The sequence below is a fragment of the Panulirus ornatus genome, chromosome 25 (genome assembly GCF_036320965.1).
Source record: "Panulirus ornatus isolate Po-2019 chromosome 25, ASM3632096v1, whole genome shotgun sequence".
Lineage (NCBI taxonomy): Eukaryota > Metazoa > Arthropoda > Malacostraca > Decapoda > Palinuridae > Panulirus > Panulirus ornatus.
In genome coordinates, this window is record NC_092248.1 from 12,027,160 (window position 1) to 12,052,381 (window position 25,222).

At 40.3% G+C, this 25,222-nt stretch overlaps 1 protein-coding gene and 1 long non-coding RNA gene across 11 annotated transcripts in view; one reads left to right on the top strand and one right to left on the bottom strand.

Annotated features, from left to right (window-relative positions):
• LOC139757273 (uncharacterized) overlaps nt 1-25,222 on the top strand; it is a 40,248-nt gene that overhangs the window by 9,124 nt on the left and 5,902 nt on the right. For 2 of the 3 annotated variants that reach the window (XR_011714562.1, XR_011714561.1), the window contains exons 3-4: nt 9,735-9,964; nt 16,374-16,819. This is a non-coding gene — a long non-coding RNA (uncharacterized lncRNA). Of the gene's footprint in view, nt 1-9,734; nt 9,965-16,373; nt 16,820-18,198; nt 18,521-25,222 lie in introns of all 3 variants that reach the window. The other variant, XR_011714560.1, reaches the window with a different exon arrangement.
• Nucleotides 12,721-25,222, bottom strand: part of LOC139757272 (uncharacterized) — a 565,387-nt gene continuing 552,885 nt past the window's right edge. For all 8 annotated transcript variants that reach the window (XM_071677613.1, XM_071677618.1, XM_071677617.1 and 5 more), the window contains 2 exons: nt 16,393-16,620; nt 12,721-16,046 (listed from right to left, as the gene is read on the bottom strand). In XM_071677613.1, the coding sequence (XP_071533714.1) occupies nt 15,931-16,046; nt 16,393-16,620 (344 nt within the window). In that variant the 3' untranslated portion in view covers nt 12,721-15,930. The remainder of the gene's footprint in view (nt 16,047-16,392; nt 16,621-25,222) is intronic.

The window sequence follows — 25,222 nt, forward strand, 5'->3', positions numbered from 1 at the left end:
CGATTAATATGGGTAAAACTGAAAGTTGATGGAGAGAGGTGGGCGATTATTGGTGCATATGTACCTGGGCATGAGAAGAAAGATCATGAGAGGCAAGTGTTTTGGGAGCAGCTGAATGAGTGTGTTAGTGGTTTTGATGCACGAGACCGGGTTATAGTGATGGGTGATTTGAATGCAAAGGTGTGTAATGTGGCAGTTGAGGGAATAATTGGTATACATGGGGTGTTCAGTGTTGTAAATGGAAATGGTGAAGAGCTTGTAGATTTATGTGCTGAAAAAGGACTGATGATTGGGAATACCTGGTTTAAAAAGCGAGATATACATAAGTATACTTATGTAAGTAGGAGAGATGGCCAGAGAGCGTTATTGGATTACGTGTTAATTGACAGGCGTGCGAAAGAGAGACTTTTGGATGTTAATGTGCTGAGAGGTGCAACTGGAGGGATGTCTGATCATTATCTTGTGGAGGCTAAGGTGAAGATTTGTATGGGTTTTCAGAAAAGAAGAGTGAATGTTGGGGTGAAGAGGGTGGTGAGAGTAAGTGAGCTTGGGAAGGAGACCTGTGTGAGGAAGTACCAGGAGAGACTGAGTACAGAATGGAAAAAGGTGAGAACAATGGAAGTAAGGGGAGTGGGGGAGGAATGGGATGTATTTAGGGAATCAGTGATGGATTGTGCAAAAGATGCTTGTGGCATGAGAAGAGTGGGAGGTGGGTTGATTAGAAAGGGTAGTGAGTGGTGGGATGAAGAAGTAAGAGTATTAGTGAAAGAGAAGAGAGAGGCATTTGGACGATTTTTGCAGGGAAAAAATGCAATTGAGTGGGAGATGTATAAAAGAAAGAGACAGGAGGTCAAGAGAAAGGTGCAAGAGGTGAAAAAAAGGGCAAATGAGAGTTGGGGTGAGAGAGTATCATTAAATTTTAGGGAGAATAAAAAGATGTTCTGGAAGGAGGTAAATAAAGTGCATAAGACAAGGGAGCAAATGGGAACTTCAGTGAAGGGCGCAAATGGGGAGGTGATAACAAGTAGTGGTGATGTGAGAAGGAGATGGAGTGAGTATTTTGAAGGTTTGTTGAATGTGTTTGATGATAGAGTGGCAGATATAGGGTGTTTTGGTCGAGGTGGTGTGCAAAGTGAGAGGGTTAGGGAAAATGATTTGGTAAACAGAGAAGAGGTAGTGAAAGCTTTGCGGAAGATGAAAGCCGGCAAGGCAGCAGGTTTGGATGGTATTGCAGTGGAATTTATTAAAAAAGGGGGTGACTGTATTGTTGACTGGTTGGTAAGGTTATTTAATGTATGTATGACTCATGGTGAGGTGCCTGAGGATTGGCGGAATGCGTGCATAGTGCCATTGTACAAAGGCAAAGGGGATAAGAGTGAGTGCTCAATTTACAGAGGTATAAGTTTGTTGAGTATTCCTGGTAAATTATATGGGAGGGTATTGATTGAGAGGGTGAAGGCATGTACAGAGCATCAGATTGGGGAAGAGCAGTGTGGTTTCAGAAGTGGTAGAGGATGTGTGGATCAGGTGTTTGCTTTGAAGAATGTATGTGAGAAATACTTAGAAAAGCAAATGGATTTGTATGTAGCATTTATGGATCTGGAGAAGGCATATGATAGAGTTGATAGAGATGCTCTGTGGAAGGTATTAAGAATATATGGTGTGGGAGGAAAGTTGTTAGAAGCAGTGAAAAGTTTTTATCGAGGATGTAAGGCATGTGTACGTGTAGGAAGAGAGGAAAGTGATCGGTTCTCAGTAAATGTAGGTTTGCAGCAGGGGTGTGTGATGTCTCCATGGTTGTTTAATTTGTTTATGGATGGGGTTGTTAGGGAGGTACATGCAAGAGTTTTGGAAAGAGGGGCAAGTATGAAGTCTGTTGGGGATGAGAGAGCTTGGGAAGTGAGTCAGTTGTTGTTCGCTGATGATACAGCGCTGGTGGCTGATTCATGTGAGAAACTGCAGAAGCTGGTGACTGAGTTTGGTAAAGTGTGTGGAAGAAGAAAGTTAAGAGTAAATGTGAATAAGAGCAAGGTTATTAGGTACAGTAGGGTTGAGGGTCAAGTCAGTTGGGAGGTGAGTTTGAATGGAGAAAAACTGGAGGAAGTGAAGTGTTTTAGATATCTGGGAGTGGATCTGGCAGCGGATGGAACCATGGAAGCGGAAGTGGATCATAGGGTGGGGGAGGGGGCGAAAATTCTGGGGGCCTTGAAGAATGTGTGGAAGTCGAGAACATTATCTCGGAAAGCAAAAATGGGTATGTTTGAAGGAATGGTGGTTCCAACAATGTTGTATGGTTGCGAGGCGTGGGCTATGGATAGAGTTGTGCGCAGGAGGATGGATGTGCTGGAAATGAGATGTTTGAGGACAATGTGTGGTGTGAGGTGGTTTGATCGAGTGAGTAACGTAAGGGTAAGAGAGATGTGTGGAAATAAAAAGAGCGTGGTTGAGAGAGCAGAAGAGGGTGTTTTGAAGTGGTTTGGGCACTTGGAGAGAATGAGTGAGGAAAGATTGACCAAGAGGATATATGTGTCGGAGGTGGAGGGAACGAGGAGAAGAGGGAGACCAGATTGGAGGTGGAAAGATGGAGTGAAAAAGATTTTGTGTGATCGAGGCCTGAACATGCAGGAGGGTGAAAGGAGGGCAAGGAATAGAGTGAATTGGAGCGATGTGGTATACCGGGGTTGACGTGCTGTCAGTGGATTGAATCAAGGCATGTGAAGTGTCTGGGGTAAACCATGGAAAGCTGTGTAGGTATGTATATTTGCGTGTGTGGACGTATGTATATGCATGTGTATGGGGGGGGTTGGGCCATTTCTTTCGTCTGTTTCCTTGCGCTACCTCGCAAACGCGGGAGACAGCGACAAAGTATAATAATAATAAATAAAATATAATATTTGATCACCATTTTCCACATTAGCAAGTTAATGCCAGAAACAGATGAAGAAAGGCCATGTCAGCTCACATCCATTCTCGAGCTATCATGTGTAATGCACCAAAACCACAGCCCCCTATTCACAACCAGGCCCCACAGACCTTTCCATGGTTTACCCTGGATGCTTCACATGCCTTGATCAGTCCATTGACAGCATGTTGACCCCAGTATACCACATCCTTCCAAATCACCCTTTCCCTTGCATGCCTTTCACCCTTCTGCATGTTCAGACCCCAATCAGTTAAAGTTTTCTTCACTCCATCCTTCTATCTCTAATTTGGTGTCCTCTTTCTCCATATTTCCTCCATTTCTGACACACATATTCTCTTTTTCAACCTTTTCTCTCTCATTCTCTCCATATGTCCAAACCATTTCAACACACCCTCTTCAGCTCTCTCACCCACACTCTTTTTATTACCACACACCTCTCCTACCACATAGATATTTATAGAAACTTAATAATTCTCCATGAAATGAGTTGAAAACATTATGAGTGTATGTAGCAGTAGCTTTAGTCATACATTATGTGTACATAAATTTAAGGATAAGGTAATGCAGAAACATCTGCATACAAGTAAATAATCATAAAAATATTTATACATAACGAAAAGGTAATGAATGAACCAGCAGGAAGATGGGAGGTTGGGATTAGCAGGAATGGGTGATAAGGAAATATGTCTAGCTGCCAGACATATGAGTAATGTTATGACAGTCTTTGTGTGTGAACAAAAGTGATCCAGATTTAATCTGAAAGTTTTATGATTCAGTCAATCATTTTTAATTTGCAAGTGAAGACTGTAGGAGTTTAAAATAAGATCTTATGCAAAAAGCATGCGAAAATCTTGAGAGTCAAGTGGCTGGAGAGATCAGGATTGGCAGATCGTGTTGATTTTACATACCTGCATCATATCTCCCCGTAGCTGGTTAGATCGAGATTAACAGATCCTGTGGTAATTTTAGATACCTACATCATGCCACATCATAGTTATCATATCTTCTCAATCATATTTTTTCGAAGCTAGATAAGCATAGGTCTTCTAAATGGCACTCAGAGGCTTTATTTTTCAGTCTCAGACTTTTCTTGGTAGCTTCCTGCTGTACTCTCTCTTTTATATATAGATGGTTTGGCTTTCTTCAAATATAGTCATGAAACTGGACACAATTCAAGATAAGGACATGAGTGAATTGTGAAATGGAATAGTGAGGAATGAAACCATCAGAAATTATTTGTTTATGGAAATAGGACAAACAAGTGTAATTTATTACTTTGATGATGTCCATTTTCAGAAGTATATGTTCCACATTTAGTTGGAAATAGACCTATGGATAGCCAATTGGACAACTTGCCATTTTTGAAAAATTATAAAGTGAATGGGTAGCTGATGCTAATAAGTAGTTGGTAGAAGTAGTCTATAGGAACATTAGGTATGAGCCTCTGCAGACACTTGGTTAAAGCTGCCCTCTGCCAGTGGCATGTTAAAGGTGAGGCACTAATGGCTAAGTAGTGATACTGAAGTATGACTAGGTTGCTAGTATCATAAAATCTAATATTATTGTCTAGGAAGAAATTTGAACGGGTAAAAAAATTTACCAATTAAAACAATTTTGCTCATTTTTCATTTATTTATTTATTTATTTATAGTAATCCAAAGGCAAAGGGGATAAAAGTAAGTGCTCAAATTACAGAGGTATAAATTTGTTGAGTATTCCTAGGAAATTATATGGAAGGTATTGATTGAGAGGATGAAGGCATGTACAGAGCATCAGATTGGGGAAGAGCAGTGTGGTTTCAGAAGTGGTAGAGGATGTGTGAATCAGGTGTTTGCTTTGAAAATGTATGTGAAAAATACTTAGAAAAGCAAATGTATCTGTATGTAGCATGTATGGATCTGGAGAAGGCATAAGATAGAGTTGATAGAGATGCTCTGTGGAAAGTATTAAAAATATATGGTGTGGGAGGCAAGTTGTTAGAAGCTGTGAAAAGTTTTTATCAAGGATGTAAGGCATGTGTACGTGTAGGAAGAGAGGAAAGTGATTGGTTCTCAGTGAATGTTGGTTTGTGGCAGGGGTGCGTGATGTCTCCATGGTTGTTTAATTTGTTTACGGATGGGGTCGTTAGGGAGGTGAATGCAAGAGTTTTGGAAAGAGGGGCAAGTATGTGGTCTGTTGTGGATGAGAGAGCTTGGGAAGTGAGTCAGTTGTTGTTCGCTGATGATACAGTGCTGATGGCTGATTCATGTGAGGAACTGCAGAAGCTGGTGACTGAGTTTGGTAAAGTGTGTGAAAGAGGAAAGCTGAGAGTAAATGTGAATAAGATCAAGGTCATTAGGAACAGTAGGGTTGAGGGACAAGTCAATTGGGAGGTAAGTTTGAATGGAGAAAAACTGGAGGAAGTGAAGTGTTTTAGATATCTGGGAGTGGATTTGGCAGCGGATGGAACCATGGAAGCGTAAGTGAATCATAGGGCGGGGGAGGGGGCGAAAGTTCTGGGAGGGTTGAAGAATGTGTGGAAGTCGAGAACGTTATCTTGGAAAGCAAAAATGGGTATGTTTGAAGAAATAGTGGTTCCAGCATTGATATATGGTTGCGAGGCATGGGCTATAGATAGAGTTGTGCGGAGGAGGGTGGATGTGCTGGAAATGAGATGTTTGAGGACAATATGTGGTGTGAGGTGGTTTGATCGAGTAAGTAATGAAAGGGTAAGAGATGTGTGGAAATAAAAAGAGTGTGGTTGAGAGAGCAGAAGAGGTGTGTTGAAATGGTTTGGTCACATTGAGAGAATGAGTGAGGAAAGATTGACAAAGAGGATATATATGTGGAGGGAACGAGAAGTGGGAGACCAAATTGGAGGTGGAAAGATTGAGTGAAAAAGATTTTGAGTGATCGGGGCCAGAACATGTAGGAGGGTGAAAGGCGTGCAAGGAATAAGAGTGAATTGGAACGATGTGGTGTACCGGGGTTGACGTGCTGTCAGTGGATTGAACCAGGGCATGTGAAGCGTCTGGGGTAAACCATGGAAAGTTTGGTGGGGCCTGGATGTGGAAAGGGAGCTGTGGTTTCGATGCATTATACATGAAAGCTAGAGACTGAATGTGAACGAATGTGGCCTTTGTTGTCTTTTCCTAGTGCTACCTCGTGCACATGCGGGGGAAGGGGGTTGTCAGTTCATGTGTGGCGGGGTGGCGACAGGAATGAATAAGGGCAGACAGTATGAATTATGTACATATGTATATATGTCTGTGTGTGTATGTATATGTATATGTTGAGATGTATAGGTATGTATATGTGTGTGTGTGGACATTCAAGGCTGCACTGTATGTACATGTATATGTGGGTGGGTTGGACCATTCTTTCGTCTGTTTCCTTGCGCTTCCTGGCTAATGTGGGAGACAGCAACAAAGTATGATAAATAAGAAAATATAAATAATCATTCAGGGACCAGTTTCTCTATAAAGCCCTGGTATTACCAAAGATCTCTTTCCAGAGGCTCTTGAAGCCCACAGCTGTGCTACTTTTGGTGGAAGGGGATCTGAAATCCTTTGGATTTATGATTTCATTGGTGAGACTGTCTGAATGATACAATCTCTCAGAGATGGCTATTGCTGTGTGACCTTGAGCAGGGAGAGTCTAGTGGAACTCAGCTTTGCTCCTGAAGGAAAAATCAAATGTATGCATGTTGATTTTCTCTTAATATCTCTGGAGCATGAATGACCATAAGTGTCCAAAAGATACAAATGTAATTTTAAAATGTGTAATTGAATTTGAATTGAGGTCATTTGTGGCTGTTGTAGCTATTCCACTCGACAAACACTTTCAGATAACACAATACACCAGTTACTTCATAGCATCTAATCCTTGTTGCTTCTGCATGTTTGTTCATCCTAGTTCATCATGCTACCTTACTTCCTCAGGCCCTTGTATTTTTGGGCAATAAACACACCACATGCTTCATGTGAGGTTTTGTTATTATTTCTGCCTTCCATTCTCTGTAAGTAAATGTTGACATAGAATTGTTGTGTAACATATTTCATTTTGATTTAATAAATGAGTCCTTTTTCAGAAATATTGAGTATTTAACTGTATTCTAATATCAAATTCAAGAAAGTTTTGAATTTAACAGGTAGCAGAAGATAGGAATATGTAAGTATATGATAATTCTTCTCCCATCTAGTCATACTTGGTAGCTTTCTTATCTTGTTTAGTGACACTGCCAAAGGAAAGCAGGTAAGAATATATCAAAACTTCATTCTGTATTTCAAAATATAAAGGAGGGCAAGTTTAAGGATATTTCTTTTTTAATTTACATACATATAAACCTTACTCATTTCATTTAGAGATTGGAGAGCAGGAAATTAGTTCCCCTAGATCCCTTTTTTTTCTACACTTTTGTCTCTTTTGCATCAAAAGATCAAAAGGTGCATGCATGTACCTGCTTAACCCCATGTAAATGGGAATATGAATGATTGATTGTGTTTGTTGTTATGATAGATGCTATTTATTAATACCAAAAGATTTAGTTAATTTTGCCGAGATTTAATGATGCTAGGAAATATTATAAAATAGAATATGCCTGGTATTATTTGCCAGTACATAGGGTTGTCTTTGAAATTTTTTTTGTAGACATCCAAGAATAAGTTCATGTGGGCAAATATATTTTGCATTACTTTATGTGTTGGTGGTATATGTAGATGGTTGTGATGTATCTGTTACTGAGGGCACAGCCACTAATTACGGTCTGACTGTTGATCATCTACAAGTTGTTTAATATTCCTTTATAAAGGCTTAACTTGATATTTACCTGTAGTTTGAGATATCTTGTAAATGACATTAAACTTGCTAATGTGGGTTTAACAGTTGAAGGTTTACCTGTTGTTTGATGTATCTTGTTACTGAAGGTGAATCTTATCATGAGGGCTTTACTGTTGAAGGTGTACCTGGCACAGAGTTAATAAAACTTTCATACCTTTGCAATTCAAAACCAGGTGAAATTCTAATGTCTAAGAATAGTCTTCATGAACAAGGGTAGAATGAAACACCAATCAAGCTTAACTTTGTGTATTTAGCCCAATTTCTTATAATCATATACTTTTGTGATTACAGTGAAGGAGCCGTCTCTTCACCTGTCCCTAGAGGTGGGTGGGTTCAGGGATATTTGTGGCATGGTTGAGGTTACTTTTCATATCAGCTTTTTAATGAAAATAGTCATTATCAAAATAAAATTTCACTATGAAATTCCAGCATAAAATGTCTTTAAATACACTACAGACTACATTAGAGCCCAGCTTGCACAGCCATGCTAGTGAAAGTCACATCTAGCATAAGGTTTAACATCTTTCTTGTAAAGACTAGATAATGAACCTTAGAAACTAGTCATGTGATTCTACTTGTAGGCTGATGCTAACCTACAGGAGGGTGAGGGTAATGTGGGAGAGAGGATTACAGGGGGAAAAAGGTTAAGGGAAGGGGACATGTGAGGAGAGGGCACAGTAATACGTGGGCAGTTGGCCTGAACTGTTTATCCAGGACTGACGGGACCAAAATAGATCATCCCTGTACATATGGCAACCACGAATGAGTTTCGGGCAAAGTGGAATGATTGGGTAGGTCTTATGACGTTAATAGCCATTTCTCAAATTCTTTGTGGATTAATCTTTTTACCATTAAACACCGGAAAAAGCTGTAATTTATGTTACTGTCTATGAAATTTTTGAATTGTGGATAATCCCAGAAAATTACTCAGTGCTATTTGCAAATGAAAAATGGCTTTCATCGCCAAGGACAACGAACTTCTTACTGTACGGACCTAGCATAAACAATCTACATGCTAAATATGACTTCGATGTCTAACAGTCCGCTGATTCCCATTCGTGGTGGCCTTGCTACATATACATAATACAATATACATTGTTAGAGGAGTAACTAAGATTCCTCCAGTAAGAATACCGTACAAATATTTCCCTTTATTCCTACATTCTGATTTTGATCTTGTGTTCATTAAGTATGTGCCAAAAATAGATAATATAAATCCTTCAATGGTACCGGTACATAAATTTGTATCAAACAATCTCAAAACATGTAAGGATGTTTACATCTTAAACACATTAACAACTCTGCAATAAGGAAAATGTACAAAATCCAACAAAATATAGATAATTGACGTAGACAAGGTTGCCGCAAAGCAGGGTGTAGGGCACCCTTGCCATAGTCAGTTAGTTTCAACTTGTCTACTGAGGAACTCAAAACAAGTGTAAACCCAAGCAAACCAAAATACTGGGAATGGGATAATTATCTTTGCTAAATACATGGTAAACTAGGGCAGGTTAACACTTCGAGAACAGGCACATGAGGCCATACTGTGCAGCGAGCAGAACATTAGAAAGAATATCGTACCTACATGTAATATGTACAAGCCCAATTTTATACATCTCAAAATCCTTTTTTCTTTCTCTAACTAAGCTAAGGCTTCTTAGGCTGTTGAAAACAAAGAACATATTCTTGTGAGCAGAAGAAAAACTCATGCTGGAGGTCACCAGTAAATTGGAGGGCCTCCAGACCCTACCTAAGACATTCTCAATAATTACCTTTGAGTCCTCCATTACACACTGTTTAGTTTTTTGAACCCAGAAAGTAAGACTGTGTATTTCCTAGAGATGCACCATCCTGGGAAAATTGCACTTACTAGAGTTACTGGGTCTTCTACAGCCTCACAAGTGTGGATTATTCTCTCACCTTAATGTAGTTGAAGATGCAGGTACTTTATATCATTTCATAGGCAAGAATTGATAATTATCTTTTTCATCAGAGGGTCAAGTGTAAGGCACCCAGAGCAAGATGCTGTGAAGTGAACTGTGCTCATACCTACATCCTACTACCATTTTGGTAACTAACCATTACAACACTCCTAGGACCCCTTTTATGGAGCTCTAGCACATTCAAGGCTGCACTTCAAGCAAGAACAGGGAATTAACAGACTCCTTTGGAATGAAAAGGTTACCTCTCGCCTGTTGTGTAACCACTTACGGGATGATTCCGGTAAGATAAGTTTGTAGTATATATACATACACATATGTAGCAGCACCAGACCTCTCCTACCCAAACCCTTCATAACTAACTATCCCCAAAGTAGATATAAAATGCTTACCTATGCCTCACTTTTTAGTAACCTATACTCATAGATCCCTGCTTCCCCAATAAATACAACATTGACAAAACACACACACATACTGAAATAACTTGATAAGCACTGACTGTCTTCCCAACAAAGTCTTGAACTCAAACCCTCGAGAAATACACCTGTCAGAAGCCATACTCTCTAGACAAACATGATTCACACTTTCCTATCTTCACTCAGGACAACAGAGATCATTTCAGCATATCACAAGATCCTTAATGCCCATGTTGCAACACCATAAAGAAGACACTGGGTATTTATTCCTTAGTTGTCCTGCACTTTCTGCATGTAGACACACACAACATCATAACATTTAATGACCTCTGGTCCTCAACCTGTGGATGTTGCCAGTTCCTTGAGTGCTGCAGGAACCTTATAAAGATAGAAGAGACTTCTGGGGCATGAAGTATGTATGTATATTATTTTTTTTTCTTGGTACATAATTGCCATTTCCCACATCAGTGAGGTAACATCAAGAACACATGACTGAGCTTTAGAGGGGAAAAATATATATGGTAAGGGAGGATTTCCAGCCTCCCCACTCCCTCCCCTTTTAGTCGCCTTCTACGACACACAGGGAATATGTGGGAAGCATTCTTTCTCCCATATATATATATATATATATATATATATATATATATATATATATATTTTTTTTTTTTTTATACTATTCGCCATTTCCCGCGATAGCGAGGTAGCGTTAAGAACAGAGGACTGGGTTTTGAGGGAATATCTTCACCTGGCCCCTTCTCTGTTCCTTCTTTTGGAAAATAAAAAAAAAAAAGAGAGGGGAGGATTTCCAGCCACCCACTCCCTTCCCTTTTAGTCGCCTTCTACGACACGCAGGGAATACGTGGGAAGTATTCTTTCTCCCCTATCCCCAGGGATATATATATATATATATGTATATATATATATATATATATATATATATATATATATATATATATATATTTTTTTTTTTTTTTTTTTTTTTTTTTTTTTTTTTATACTTTGTCGCTGTCTCCCGCGTTTGCGAGGTAGCGCAAGGAAACAGACGAAAGAAATGGCCCAACCCCCCCCCCCCATACACATGTACATACACACGTCCACACACGCAAATATACATACCTACACAGCTTTCCATGGTTTACCCCAGACGCTTCACATGCCTTGCTTCAATCCACTGACAGCACGTCAACCCCTGTATACCACATGACTCCAATTCACTCTATTTCTTGCCCTCCTTTCACCCTCCTGCATGTTCAGGCCCCGATCACACAAAATCTTTTTCACTCCATCTTTCCACCTCCAATTTGGTCTCCCTCTTCTCCTCGTTCCCTCCACCTCCGACACATATATCCTCTTGGTCAATCTCTCCTCACTCATTCTCTCCATGTGCCCAAACCATTTCAAAACACCCTCTTCTGCTCTCTCAACCACGCTCATTTTATTTCCACACATCTCTCTTACCCTTACGTTACTTACTCGATCAAACCACCTCACACCACACATTGTCCTCAAACATCTCATTTCCAGCACATCCATCCTCCTGCGCACATCTCTATCCATAGCCCACGCCTCGCAACCATACAACATTGTTGGAACCACTATTCCCTCAAACATACCCATTTTTGCTTTCCGAGATAATGTTCTCGACTTCCACACATTTTTCAAGGCTCCCAAAATTTTCGCCCCCTCCCCCACCCTATGATCCACTTCCGCTTCCATATATATATATATATATATATATATATATTCCTAAGAGTTCACAGAGAAAATGAAACACAATAAGTTCCCAAGTGCACTTTCGTGTAATAATCACATCGTCAGGGGAGACACAAAAGAGAAATACAACAGTCAGTTGATATACAACGAAGAGACGAAGCTAGGATGCCATTTGGTAAACATGCAATTGTCCAAGATGTCTTGGATAATTGCAAGTTTACCACTCCATATATATATATATATATATATATATATATATATTATCCCTGGGGATAGGGGAGAAAGGATACTTCCCAGGTATTCCCTGTGTGTCGTAGAAGGCAACTAAAAGGGGAGGGAGTGGGGGCCGGAAATCCTCCTCTCGTTTTTAATTTTCCAAAAGAAGGAACAGAGAAGGGGGCCAAGTGAAGATTTCCTTGAATGCCTCAGTCCTCTGTTCTTAACGCTGCCTCGCTGGTGCGGGAAATGACAAATAGTATATATATATATATATATATATATATATATATATATATATATATATATACTTCCTGCCCCAAGAGTCAGTCTCCTCGAGCTCCTTAAGAGGCTTCTGCAGCACTTAAGAAGCTGGGTACACAGGTCATAAAGGGTAGTGATGTTGTGTGTATAAATGTGCAGAGAATGCATGGTAACTGATGAGTTAGTATTTGGTATTTTCACTATGGTATTTACACAGTAAAGATGAAGGGTCTTGGGATATACTGAAATGGTATTTGAATTGTTGAAGGGATGGGTGATATCCAGGGTATAGAAAGAAAAGTGTGAATTATGTTTGTCTGGGGACTTTGGCTTCTGTTGGGTACATGTCTGATGGGTTGGAGTTTAAGACTGAGTAGGGAGAGTGCCCATTTAGTGCTTGTCAGGTTATTTCAGTTAATATGTTTCATCATTGTTATATTGGTTGGGTGTGTGGGGATTTGTGAGTAATGTCGCTGAAATGTGAGGCACAGGTAAGCTTTAGATTTCCGTTTGGGGGTTAATGGTTAGTTTGGTAATGGTTGGGGTGGGAAGGGTCTAGCATTTTTTGCATAGAATTGAGGGCAAAGCTTGTAGAGATGGGCAAAGCTTGTAGAGATAGAGGTTATATTGTGAAGGTTGTCGTATCACTGTGTAGGTGTTGAATGGTTGTGGTTACTAAGTAGCCTGTGGATCATTATGAATGCACCATTCTGTGTGGTTTGCAGCTCTGTTATATCTGCTTTTGAGAGAGCAGATCAGGCAGATGAGATATGAATTAAAAAGGAGCGGACAGATTGTTTGTAAAGGATGTTAAGGGATTCATTTCCTTGTCCACTTCTGATGTCAGCAAGTGTTCTGAGTGCAGTTAGTTTGTTGCTTTTGTAGTGATCTTATTATTGTGGGGAATGAATGTCGTGTGTGTCATATGTGATGCCTAGAACAGTTGGTGTTTTGTTCACGAGTAAGTGTCTATTCAAGGGGATTGGAGGTTGTGAGCTGGACTTGTGTCTATTTTGAGTTAAACAGTGATTAAAGTCTTTTGTGCAGGTGTAAACATTCTTTTTTGGTTAGTCTATCATTCCCCTGCTACTGATTGTAGTATAGCTTTGAAGCTGTAGGAACCCTGTAAAATCAGTCCTGGGGCTGTATCAGTGAAAGGTATATATATATATATATATATATATATATATATATATATATATATATATATATATATATATATACGTATATATATATTGGAAAGGATCACAATTTTTCACGTGATCAAGTATATTCCTATGAGTCCACAGGGAAAATGAAACACGATAAGTTCCCAAGTGCACTTTCGTGTAGTAATCACATAATCAGGGGAGACTCAAGAGAGAAATATAACAGTCAGTAGATATACAACGAAGAGACGTAGCTAGGACGCCATTTGGTAAACATGTATGTTTACCAAATGGCGTCCTAGCTATGTCTCCGTTGTATATCACCTGACTGTTATATTTCTCTCGTGTCTCCCCGATGATGTGATTATCACACGAAAGTGCACTTAGGAACTTATCGTGTTTCATTTTTCCCATGGACTCATAGGACTATATATATATATATATATATATATATATATATATATATTTCATCTAGGGGAAAATCTGAAGAATTCTTAAAATTTCAGCTTGTCACCTTTTTTTTTTTTTTTTTTTTTTTTTGATAGACTGTAGAGAGTGTGAATGGTTTGGGTGTGGCAGCATAACTACACACACATGCTAGTCTCCCTTGTAGTCACTTTACACACTGGCTGTTATCACATCAACAACACATTTCCTACTTTTCTGAAAAAAACTAGTTTTTGTATTAATAAATATGAAGGAGAAATCATAAAAAAATCGACTAGTATGCCATTCCCATACAATATCACAATGGTTAAATTATAGGGAAAAATATTCTATTGGCAACCATCATCACCCTTGGAGCACTAGGTCAGCTGGACTTTGAAAATTATTCTCATACAGAAAACACTTTCATCTACTCCTCTAATCAAACTTTAACCTTCTTGAATTTGTGACATGATGGCTCCAAGCACGAGGAAGGTGCCTAAATGATGGTCAAAAGACATAAATGTGGACAACTGCAGGCCTTTACAGATAGCAAAGGGTGGGGCCACACAGGCAGTAACTACTCTAACACCGCCAAGACCTGGAACACTACTTGAGCCAGTCTGAGAACATTCACTCATCCAAGGGCTGCTAAAGTACTTAAGTTACTTTACCATTACTTCCTGCAGTACTACTTTAGCCTGGATGAACACCTGCTCATCCAGGGGCCACTAAGGGCATCCTATGATGTACTGTAGTTGTACTTCCTTTAAAGATTTCCTCTAACACCTTGCTCATTGATATCTCTTAAGTGGATGTTTGGTTATTAGGTCCCAAGATATGCCCCAAAATATTGACCCAGAGTGATCATATTTGTCTAGTATGTGGGCATGCAGACATGAAGTCCTCAGGCATGTGTCCATCGTGCCCCCACCCTTGGCTTAAGGCCTGTCTGTCACCACTCATCACAATAAAGTCTTGATACACTCATTTGGTAGCAAAGCTGTCTGTCACATACAAAGTGTCTCAGATAAAACAGACTTTCATCTGTTTCTTGTGTACATACATTAAACAAATATCACAACACGTTTTCCACCAAAAATAAAGGTGGGTCTTCATACAGTTATCAAAGTATATATATTTATATGTATATATATATTTATAAAGCTAAAGCATTAAAGAAATACAATGTACTCTTTCTCCAGTCATCACAAGTTGAAAGAACCATCATACAGAGATGTTTATGAACTAAAGAGGGCCAGGCAATAAGTAATTAACATTTAAGGAGGAGAGAGGACACAAAATATCTTGCAAGTTCATTCTCAGCATAAACAAAACACAAACATTCTGAGGGAATATAGGAAAAGAATACAAAGCTAAGAAAAAAATGGTAGCAGTAACTCTTTGTATGCAGTTACTGTCAACCTGTGTTAGGGATTGGGGGGAAGGATTAGGGGCTGAAGCAATAGTGACCCCCATCTCACAGATACTTCTGAGAGTCACCAGGGAAGACTAGCGGGTCACAGATTTTTATAGAGTGGCCGGACAACACATTGTAGAACTCTCTCATTGGTAGCATAAGATATATCAATTCTCATTTGGAATTTACATGTACTGCTTATCACTTGGTGAACGATATAAAAGATAACATTTGGACAGGGAGAAATTTACTCTCGTAACACCTGATTTTAAGAGGTTCATCAAAGTAATGTTCATAATTGATCATTTAATCTACTGAGTGACAACCTGCCAGCCTCCTCTGGATATAACACTCTGGGTGATGGGGTTGGTATCTGTCTTTTTTATGTCAGGAATAGGAAACTAAATACTCTTAAGTAATAGGTCTTTTTTCAGGTCCTAAGAGCAGAGGACACCAAGCCCCTCAGCACCTCAACCTGGAGTCACTCGACCTACTAACCAATGAGTGGCTGGTGGACCTTCAAATGATGCTCATACTTTCCAACTTTCAAACACCAGAGTATTCTTCTACACCCTGTACATGCATGCATGTAGACATTCACTCAAGCACATGCACACAACTAAACACTAGCCCAATTCATCCAAAACTACAATGTGGATATTGTGGCTGGCACGAAGAGGAGGAGGAGAGTAAGGTGTAACAGACTAGCTGTTAGTCTCTTGCTACTGCTAGCGCCAAGGTTGGAAACCTCCATACATTGCCCTGTAACAAGAAATGCAAATAATATGACACATATTGTAAAGAAATTGCATATCTTACTTATTCCTCTGCTTTTATTCATATTATCAGTATGAACAAAGTCACCTATTATACATCTATAGGAGAATCTTATGTAACTTTTTCCATGTGAGAAATACCACATAAAATGATTTTAGTATGCTTGTGAAGAGATTATCTTTATGGAGAAAATGCTTTTCCTCAGGTTGTTTACTTTCTCTTTTCAAAGGCTCATTCTAAAACTATGACAGTAGTTTTTTGAAAAACTATAATATTCTGATTTTAAAACCTGTTACTTGGTATCCTAAACAGTTCAGGCAATGTGGCATACCTGCAAGTGTGGCATTGAGGGCGATGTGGGCATCATGCTGTCGTTGGATACAAGTGTCATGACGGGCAGTGAGAGTGAGGGTATGAGCAGGGGTGTTGGCATTGCCAGGGGAAGAAGCCACACTGTAGGCAAAACAGACACGGCGTGGAGCTCCAGAGGCCCGTGACATGGGAGATGCCACCACATATGTGACACCCTCTGATTCCCACTGGCCATGGCAGTGGAATACTGTTGAGAAGCAAACATAAATAATAAGTGTATATATTACTGACACGCATTGATGAATACTGGCAAAGGTGAACCAAGTGAGAGGCAGCATGGATTTCTATGGTGAAGTGAACACTTGCATGAGAAAGTAAAAAAAAGTTTGGGAAGACTGTGAACTCTTGGACCACCAGAAGGATTTCATAACTGCTCCCTACAAGAGGTTAGTAAAAAAAAATTGGATTTTCAGGAAGTTATAAGACAAGAACTTTGGTGGATTAAGTGGTAAGGCATTAATGATGCATGTCAGAAGCATCTTTGTGAAAAGGTTTTGCATTGTGGGTCTCACTGTTGGGGCTATTGTTATGCCTGGTCCCTTTTCATGTTTGAGGATGATGCCAAATTGTAAGTTGCTTGGATAGTAGCAACTTAAAAAGAGACTCGGTCAGGCTATAGCTTTACTCAGGAAAATGGGTAGTTTTAGTTTTCAAAGTAATTTTCTTATTTCATTTTTATATATAAATGTATTTACTTAGCCATTTACTGAATTTATTTTAGTTTTATGAGTGAAATTATTTTAAATCTATGTGATTCTTTATTTAATTTTTATATCTATCTCTCTGATGCCTGTTCCATCCAGGAACTTCCATCGAGGGGTGGCCACAGCAAAAGAGTCTTCACTTATCCCTGTCCTTGCATGCCTTCCTCGCATACACCATTCCACATGTTCTTCCTCTGTTTTTCTCCCTCCAGTATTCCTCACCTTATTTGCCCATGTCTCAGGTGGTCTTCCACTCACACTAACCCCCTTTAATTGTACTATCATACACTCTCCTTGTAAACTCCCAGTCTTGTACTACTCACACTAACCACTTTTTATTGTACTATCATACACTTTCCTTGTACACTTCCATTCTTGCATTCTTTCCACATGCCCAAACCGCCTTAAAGTCTTACGTTTCACCCATTCTACCACTCAAAAGTTCACTCCCTTTACATTCCTTGCCATACCACATCTCTCCTACACCCTTTCATTTCTTTCTTCATTCCATCTAGTCACACCACAGGCTCTTCTCAAATAGCTCATTTCCATGGCCTGGATTCATGACCTCTGTGCTTCATTCCACGTCCAGGTTTAGGTTGCATAGGTTAGGGGTGGGAGGACGATGCTGTCCCTTAATCCTCTCTTCACTACCATACTTACACCTCTGCCCTTCATTATTCTATTAAGGGACCCAGTGACTCTTTTACCATGTACTGCTCTATCCTGTATACTTAAATTACCTTACTTTTTCCAGTTTTCCCTTCACATCCACAGCACAATTTAGTACACTTTCTTTTTTCAATCTATATGGTTTTACAAAATTTATGTTTTCACTCCATTTCCTTTCAAACACCATTACTTTACTTTTACTTGCATTTACCTTCAGTCTCCTGCACTTTAACTTTTATGCCTCTCCACAATCTCCCTCCTATTACTCTTACCAGTCATCCCATTCACATTAAACACCATCACCCTCAACTGCTCATTTCTTTAAATACTCAGCATGACTGATAGACTCCAGTGCTGCTTCTTAGCCTTTTGTGCCCCACCCTTGACAGGTCACTGGCAGAGGGCAACTCCAGTGCAGTGTTCCCAGAGGCAGAGAAGCTCCAAAATTGTCAAAAACTAAAAGTAACAGTATTCCTTGAGGTGCTGAAACAATACTTTTCCCAATTTTGAGCTTCTTTACTTTCCACAGTAGCAGCACCTCCACCCTCATTGGGTACAATATGTAGCCAGTTACTAAAAGTGAGAAACACTGATCTCCATGTTTAGGCTTTACCTATACCCTTTGTAGGCATAACCCACACAACATTGCCTCTCCAGCATATGCTCCCTCTAGCAACTCTGACTTCTGAAGCCTTTAGCAGCCAGTATAAGGTAAAGTGCAGTTTTCTGTTATTTTTTGTATTTTATCATATTAATATTTACCTATTTCAATGTTTACTTTATATGTATATTTCTTAAACAGTTTATTTAATGCTCTATGACACACAGAGAATATGTGGGAAGTACTACATATTATCCCTGAGGTATGGAAGAAAGAATTCTCCCTCTGTACACCCTGCATGTCATGGGAGGCAACTAAAAGGGGTAAGAGCAGGGGGGCTGGAAATCCTCCTCCCCTGTTTTACTTTCCAAAAGAAGGAACATAGAAGGGAGCCATTCAAGGATTTTTTCCTCTTAAGCTCAGTCACCTGTTCTTGACACTGGAAAGTTTTGTGGGGCCTGGATGTAGAAAGGGAGCTGTGGTTTCGGTGCATTATACATGACAGCTAGAGACTGAGTGTGAACGAATGTGGCCTTTGTTGTCTTTTCCTAGCGCTACCTCGAGCACATGCGGGGGGAGGGGGTTGTCATTTCATGTGTGGCAGGGTGGCGACGGGAATGAATAAGGGCAGACAGTATGAATTATATACATGTGTATATATGTATATGTCTGTGTGTGTGTATATATATGTATACGTTGAGATGTATAGGTATGTATATGTGCATGTGTGGACGTGTACGTATATACATGTGTATGTGGGGGGTTGGGCCATTCTTTCGTCTGTTTCCTTGTGCTAACGTGGGAGACAGCGACAAAGTATAATAAATAAAAATAAATATAAATATGGAAATGAGTTGTTTGAGGACAATATGTGGTGAGGTGGTTTGATCGAGTAAGTAATGTAAGGGTAGGAGAGATGTGTGGAAATAAGAAGAGCGTGGTTGTGAGAGCAGAAGAGGGTATTTTGAAATGGTTTGGGCACATGGAGAGAATGAGTGAGGAAAGATTGACCAAGAGGATATATGTGTCGGAGGTGGAGGGAACGAGGAGAAGTGGGAGACCAAGTTGGAGGTGGAAACATGGAGTGAAAAAGATTTTGTGTGATCAGGGCCTGAACATGCAGGAGGGTGAAAGGCGGGCAAGGAACAGAGTGAATTGGATCGATGTGGTATACCGGGGTCGATGTGCTGTCAATGGATTGAATCAGGGCATGTGAAGCGTCTGGGGTAAACCATGGAAAGTTCTGTGGGGCCTGGATGTGGAAAGGGAGCTGTGGTTTTGGGCATTATTAAATGACAGCTAGACTGAGTGTGAACAAATGGGGCCTTTGTTGTCTTTCCCTAGCGCTACCTCGCATGCATGAGGGGGGAGGGGGATGTTATTCCATGTGTGGCGAGGTGGTGAAGGGAATGAATAAAGGCAGACAGTGTGAATTGTGTGCTTGTGTATATATGTATTCTGTGTGTATATATATATGTGTACATTGAGATGTATGGGTATGTATATTTGTGTGTGTGGACATGTATGTATATACATGTGTATGTGGGTGGGTTGGGCCATTTCTTTCGTCGGTTTCCTTGTGCTACCTCGCAAACGTGGGAGACAGCGACAAAGCAAAATAAAAATATATAATATGTATGTACATATATATATATATAATATTTTTTATTTTTTTATTTTGCTTTGTCGCTGTCTCCCGCGTTTGTGAGGTAGCGCAAGGAAACACAACAGAAATGGCCCAACCCACCGCCATACACATGTATATACATAAAAGTCCACACACGCAAATATACAAACCCATACATCTCAATGTACACATACATATACACACACAGACACATACATATATACACATGCACACAATTCACACTGTCTGCCCTTATTCATTCCCATCACCACCTCGCCACACATGGAATAACATCCCCCTACCCCCTCATGTGTGCGAGGTAGCGCTAGGAAAAGACAACAAAGGCCCCATTCGTTCACACTCAGTCTCTAGCTATCATGCAATAATGCCCGAAACCACAGCTCCCTTTCCACATCCAGGCCCCACAGAACTTTTCATGGTTTATCCCAGACGCTTCACATGCCCTGATTCAATCCATTGACAGCACGTCGGCTCCGGTATACCACATCGATCCAATTCACTCTATTCCTTGCCCGCCTTTCACCCTCCTGCATGTTCAGGCCCAGATCACACAAAATCTTTTTCACTCCGTCTTTCCACCTCCAATTTGGTCTCCCACTTCTCCTCGTTCCCTCCACCCCTGACACATATATCCTCTTGGTCAATCTTTCCTCACTCATTCTCTCCATGTGCCCAAACCATTTCAAAACACCCTCTTCTGCTTTCTCAACCACGCTCTTTTTATTTCCACACATCTCTCTTACCCTTACATTACTTACTCGATCAAACCACCTCACACCACATATTGTCCTCAAACATCTCATTTCCAGCACATCCACCCTCCTTCGCACAACTCTATCCATAGCCCATATATATAAGAGTAAATGTGAAAAACAGCAAGGTTATTAGGTATAGTAGGGTTGAGGGTCAAGTCAATTGGGAGGTGAGTTTGAATGGAGAAAAACTGGAGGAAGTGAAGTGTTTTAGATATCTGGGAGTGGATCTGGCAGCGGATGGAACCATGGAAGCGGAAGTGGATCATAGGGTGGGGGAGGGGGCGAAAATTCTGGGGGCCTTGAAGAATGTGTGGAAGTCGAGAACATTATCTCGGAAAGCAAAAATGGGTATGTTTGAAGGAATAGTGGTTCCAACAATGTTGTATGGTTGCGAGGGGTGGGCTATGGATAGAGTTGTGCGCAGGAGGATGGATGTGCTGGAAATGAGATGTTTGAGGACAATGTGTGGTGTGAGGTGGTTTGATCGAGTGAGTAACGTAAGGGTGAGAGAGATGTGTGGAAATAAAAAGAGCGTGGTTGAGAGAGCAGAAGAGGGTGTTTTGAAGTGGTTTGGGCACATGGAGAGAATGAGTGAGGAAAGATTGACCAAGAGGATATATGTGTCGGAGGTGGAGGGAACGAGGAGAAGAGGGAGACCAAATTGGAGGTGGAAAGATGGAGTGAAAAAGATTTTGTGTGATCGGGGCCTGAACATGCAGGAGGGTGAAAGGAGGGCAAGGAATAGAGTAAATTGGAGCGATGTGGTATACCGGGGTTGACGTGCTGTCAGTGGATTGAATCAAGGCATGTGAAGCGTCTGGGGTAAACCATGGAAAGCTGTGTAGGTGTGTATATTTGCGTGTGTGGACGTATGTATATACATGTGTATGGGGGGGGGGGGTTGGGCCATTTCTTTCGTCTGTTTCCTTGCGCTACCTCGCAAACGCGGGAGACAGCGACAAAGTATAATAAATATAAATAAATATATATATATATATATATATATATATATATATATATATATATATATATATATATATATATATATATATATATTTTTCTTTCTTCTTTTAAACTATTCGCCATTTCCCGCATTAGCGAGGTAGCATTAAGAACAGAGGACTGGGCCTTTGAGGGAATACCCTCACCTGGCCCAATTCTCTGTTCCTTCTTTTGGAAAATTAAAAAAAAAATGAGAGGGGAGGATTTCCAGCCCCCCGCTCCCTCCCCTTTTAGTCGCCTTCTACGACATGCAGGGAATACGTGGGAAGTATTCTTAATCCCCTATCCCCAGGGATAATATATATATATATATATATATATATATATATATATATATTTTTTTTTTTTTTCATACTTTGTCGCTGTCTCCCGCGTTTGCAAGGTAGCACAAGGAAACAGACGAAAGAAATGGCCCAACCCCCCCCCCCATACACATGTATATACATACGTCCACACACGCAAATATACATACCTACACAGCTTTCCATGGTTTACCCCAGACGCTTCACATGCCTTGATTCAATCCACTGACAGCACGTCAACCCCGGTATACCACATCACTCCAATTCACTCTATTCCTTGCCCTCCTTTCACCCTCCTTCATGTTCAGGCCCCGATCACACAAAATCTTTTTCACTCCATCTTTCCACCTCCAATTTGGTCTCCCTCTTCTCCTTGCTCCCTCCACCTCCGACACATATATCCTCTTGGTCAATCTTTCCTCACTCATCCTCTCCATGTGCCCAAACCACTTCAAAACACCCTCTTCTGCTCTCTCAACCATGCTCTTTTTATTTCCACACATCTCTCTTATCCTTACGTTACTCACTCGATCAAACCACCTCACACCACACATTGTCCTCAAACATCTCATTTCCAGCACATCCATCCTCCTGCGCACAACTCTATCCATAGCCCATATATATATATATATATATATATATATATATATATATATATATATATATATATATATATATATATATATATATCCCTGGGGATAGGGGAGAAAGAATACTTCCCACGTATTCCCTGCGTGTCGTAGAAGGCGACTAAAAGGGGAGGGAGCAGGTGGCTGGAAATCCTCCCCTCTCATTTTTTTTTCAATTTTCCAAAAGAAGGAACAGAGAAGGGGGACAGGTGAGGATATTCCCTCAAAAACCCAGTCCTCTGTTGTTAACGCCACCTCGCTAACGCGGGAAATGGCGAATAGTACGAAAGAAAGAAAGATATATATATTATCCCTGGGGATAGGGGATTAAGAATACTTCCCACGTATTCCCTGCGTGTCGTAGAAGGTGACTAAAAGGGGAGGGAGCGGGGGGCTGGAAATCCTCCCCTCTCCTCTTTTTTTTTTTAATTTTCCAAAAGAAGGAACAGAGGGGGCCAGGTGAGGATATTCCAAAAAAGGCCCAGTCCTCTGTTCCTAACGCTACCTCGCTAATGCAGGAAATGGCGAATAGTTTAAAAGAAAAGAAAAGAAAAATATATATATATATATATAAATATATGTATATTGTACCAGGGCATGTGAAGCATCTGGGGTAAACCATGGAAAGTTCTGTAGGGCCTGGATATGGAAAGGGAGCTGTGGTTTCGGTGCATTATTACATGACACCTAGAGACTGAGTGTGAAAAAATGGGGCCTTTGTTGTCTTTTCCTAGCACTACCTCGCACACATGAGGGGGGAGGGGGTTGTTATTCCATGTGTGGCAAGGTGGCGAGGGGAATGAATAAAGGCAGACAGTATGAATTATGTACATGTGTATATATGTATATGTCTGTGTGTATATATATGTATACATTGAGATGTATAGGTATGTATACTTGCGTGTGTGGATGTGTATGTATATACGTGTGTATGTGGGTGGGTTGGGCCATTCTTTCGTCTGTTTCCTTGCGCTACCTCGCTAATGCGGGAGACAGCAACAAAGCAAAATAAAATAATATAATATATATATATATATATATATATATATATATATATATATATATATACATATATATATATTTTTTTTTCATACTATTTGCCATTTCCCGCGTTAGCGAGGTAGCGTTAAGAACAGAGAACTGGGCCTTAGAGGGAATATCCTCACCTGACCCCCTTCTCTGTTCCTTCTTTTGGAAAATTAAAAAAAAAAAAAAAACAAGAAAGGGGAGGATTTCCAGCCACCCGCTCCCTCCCCTTTTAGTCGCCTTCTACGACACGCAGGGAATACGTGGGAAGTATTATTTCTCCCCTATCCCCACGGATATATATATATATATATATATATATATATATATATATATATATATATATATATATATATATATATATATATATTCTCCCTAAAATTTAGAGTATCATTAAATTTTAGGAGAATAAAAAGATGTTCTGGAAGGAGGTAAATAAAGTGCGTAAGACAAGGGAGCAAATGGGAACTTCAGTGAAGGGCACAAATGGGGAGGTGATAACAAGTAGTGGTGATGTGAGAAGGAGATGGAGTGAGTATTTCGAAGGTTTGTTGAATGTGTTTGATGATAGAGTGGCAGATATAGGGTGTTTTGGTCGAGGTGGTGTGCAAAGTGAGAGGGTTAGGGAAAGTGATTTGGTAAACAGAGAAGAGGTAGTAAAAGCTTTGCAGAAGATGAAAGCCGGCAGGGCAGCAGGTTTGGATGGTATAGCAGTGGAATTTATTAAAAAAGGGAGTGACTGTATTATTGACTGGTTGGTAAGGTTATTTAATGTATGTATGACTCATGGTGAGGTGCCTGAGGATTGGCGGAATGCGTGCATAGTGCCATTGTACAAAGGCAAAGGGGATAAGAGTGAGTGCTCAAATTACAGAGGTATAAGTTTGTTGAGTATTCCTGGTAAATTATATAGGAGGGTATTGATTGAGAGGGTGAAGGCATGTACAGAGCATCAGATTGGGGAAGAGCAGTGTGGTTTCAGAAGTGGTAGAGGATGTGTGGATCAGGTGTTTGCTTTGAAGAATGTATGTGAGAAATACTTAGAAAAGCAAATGGATTTGTATGTAGCATTTATGGATCTGGAGAAGGCATATGATAGAGTTGATAGAGATGCTCTGTGGAAGGTATTAAGAGTATATGGTGTGGGAGACAAGTTGTTAGAAGCAGTGAAAAGTTTTTATCGAGGATGTAAGGCATGTGTACGTGTGGGAAGAGAGGAATGTGATTGGTTCTCAGTGAATGTAGGTTTGTGGCAGGGGTGTGTGATGTCTCCATGGTTGTTTAATTTGTTTATGGATGGGGTTGTTAGGGAGGTGAATGCAAGAGTTTTGGAAAGAGGGGCAAGTATGAAGTCTGTTGGGGATGAGAGAGCTTGGGAAGTGAGTCAGTTGTTGTTCGCTGATGATACAGCGCGGGTGGCTGATTCATGTGAGAAACTGCAGAAGCTGGT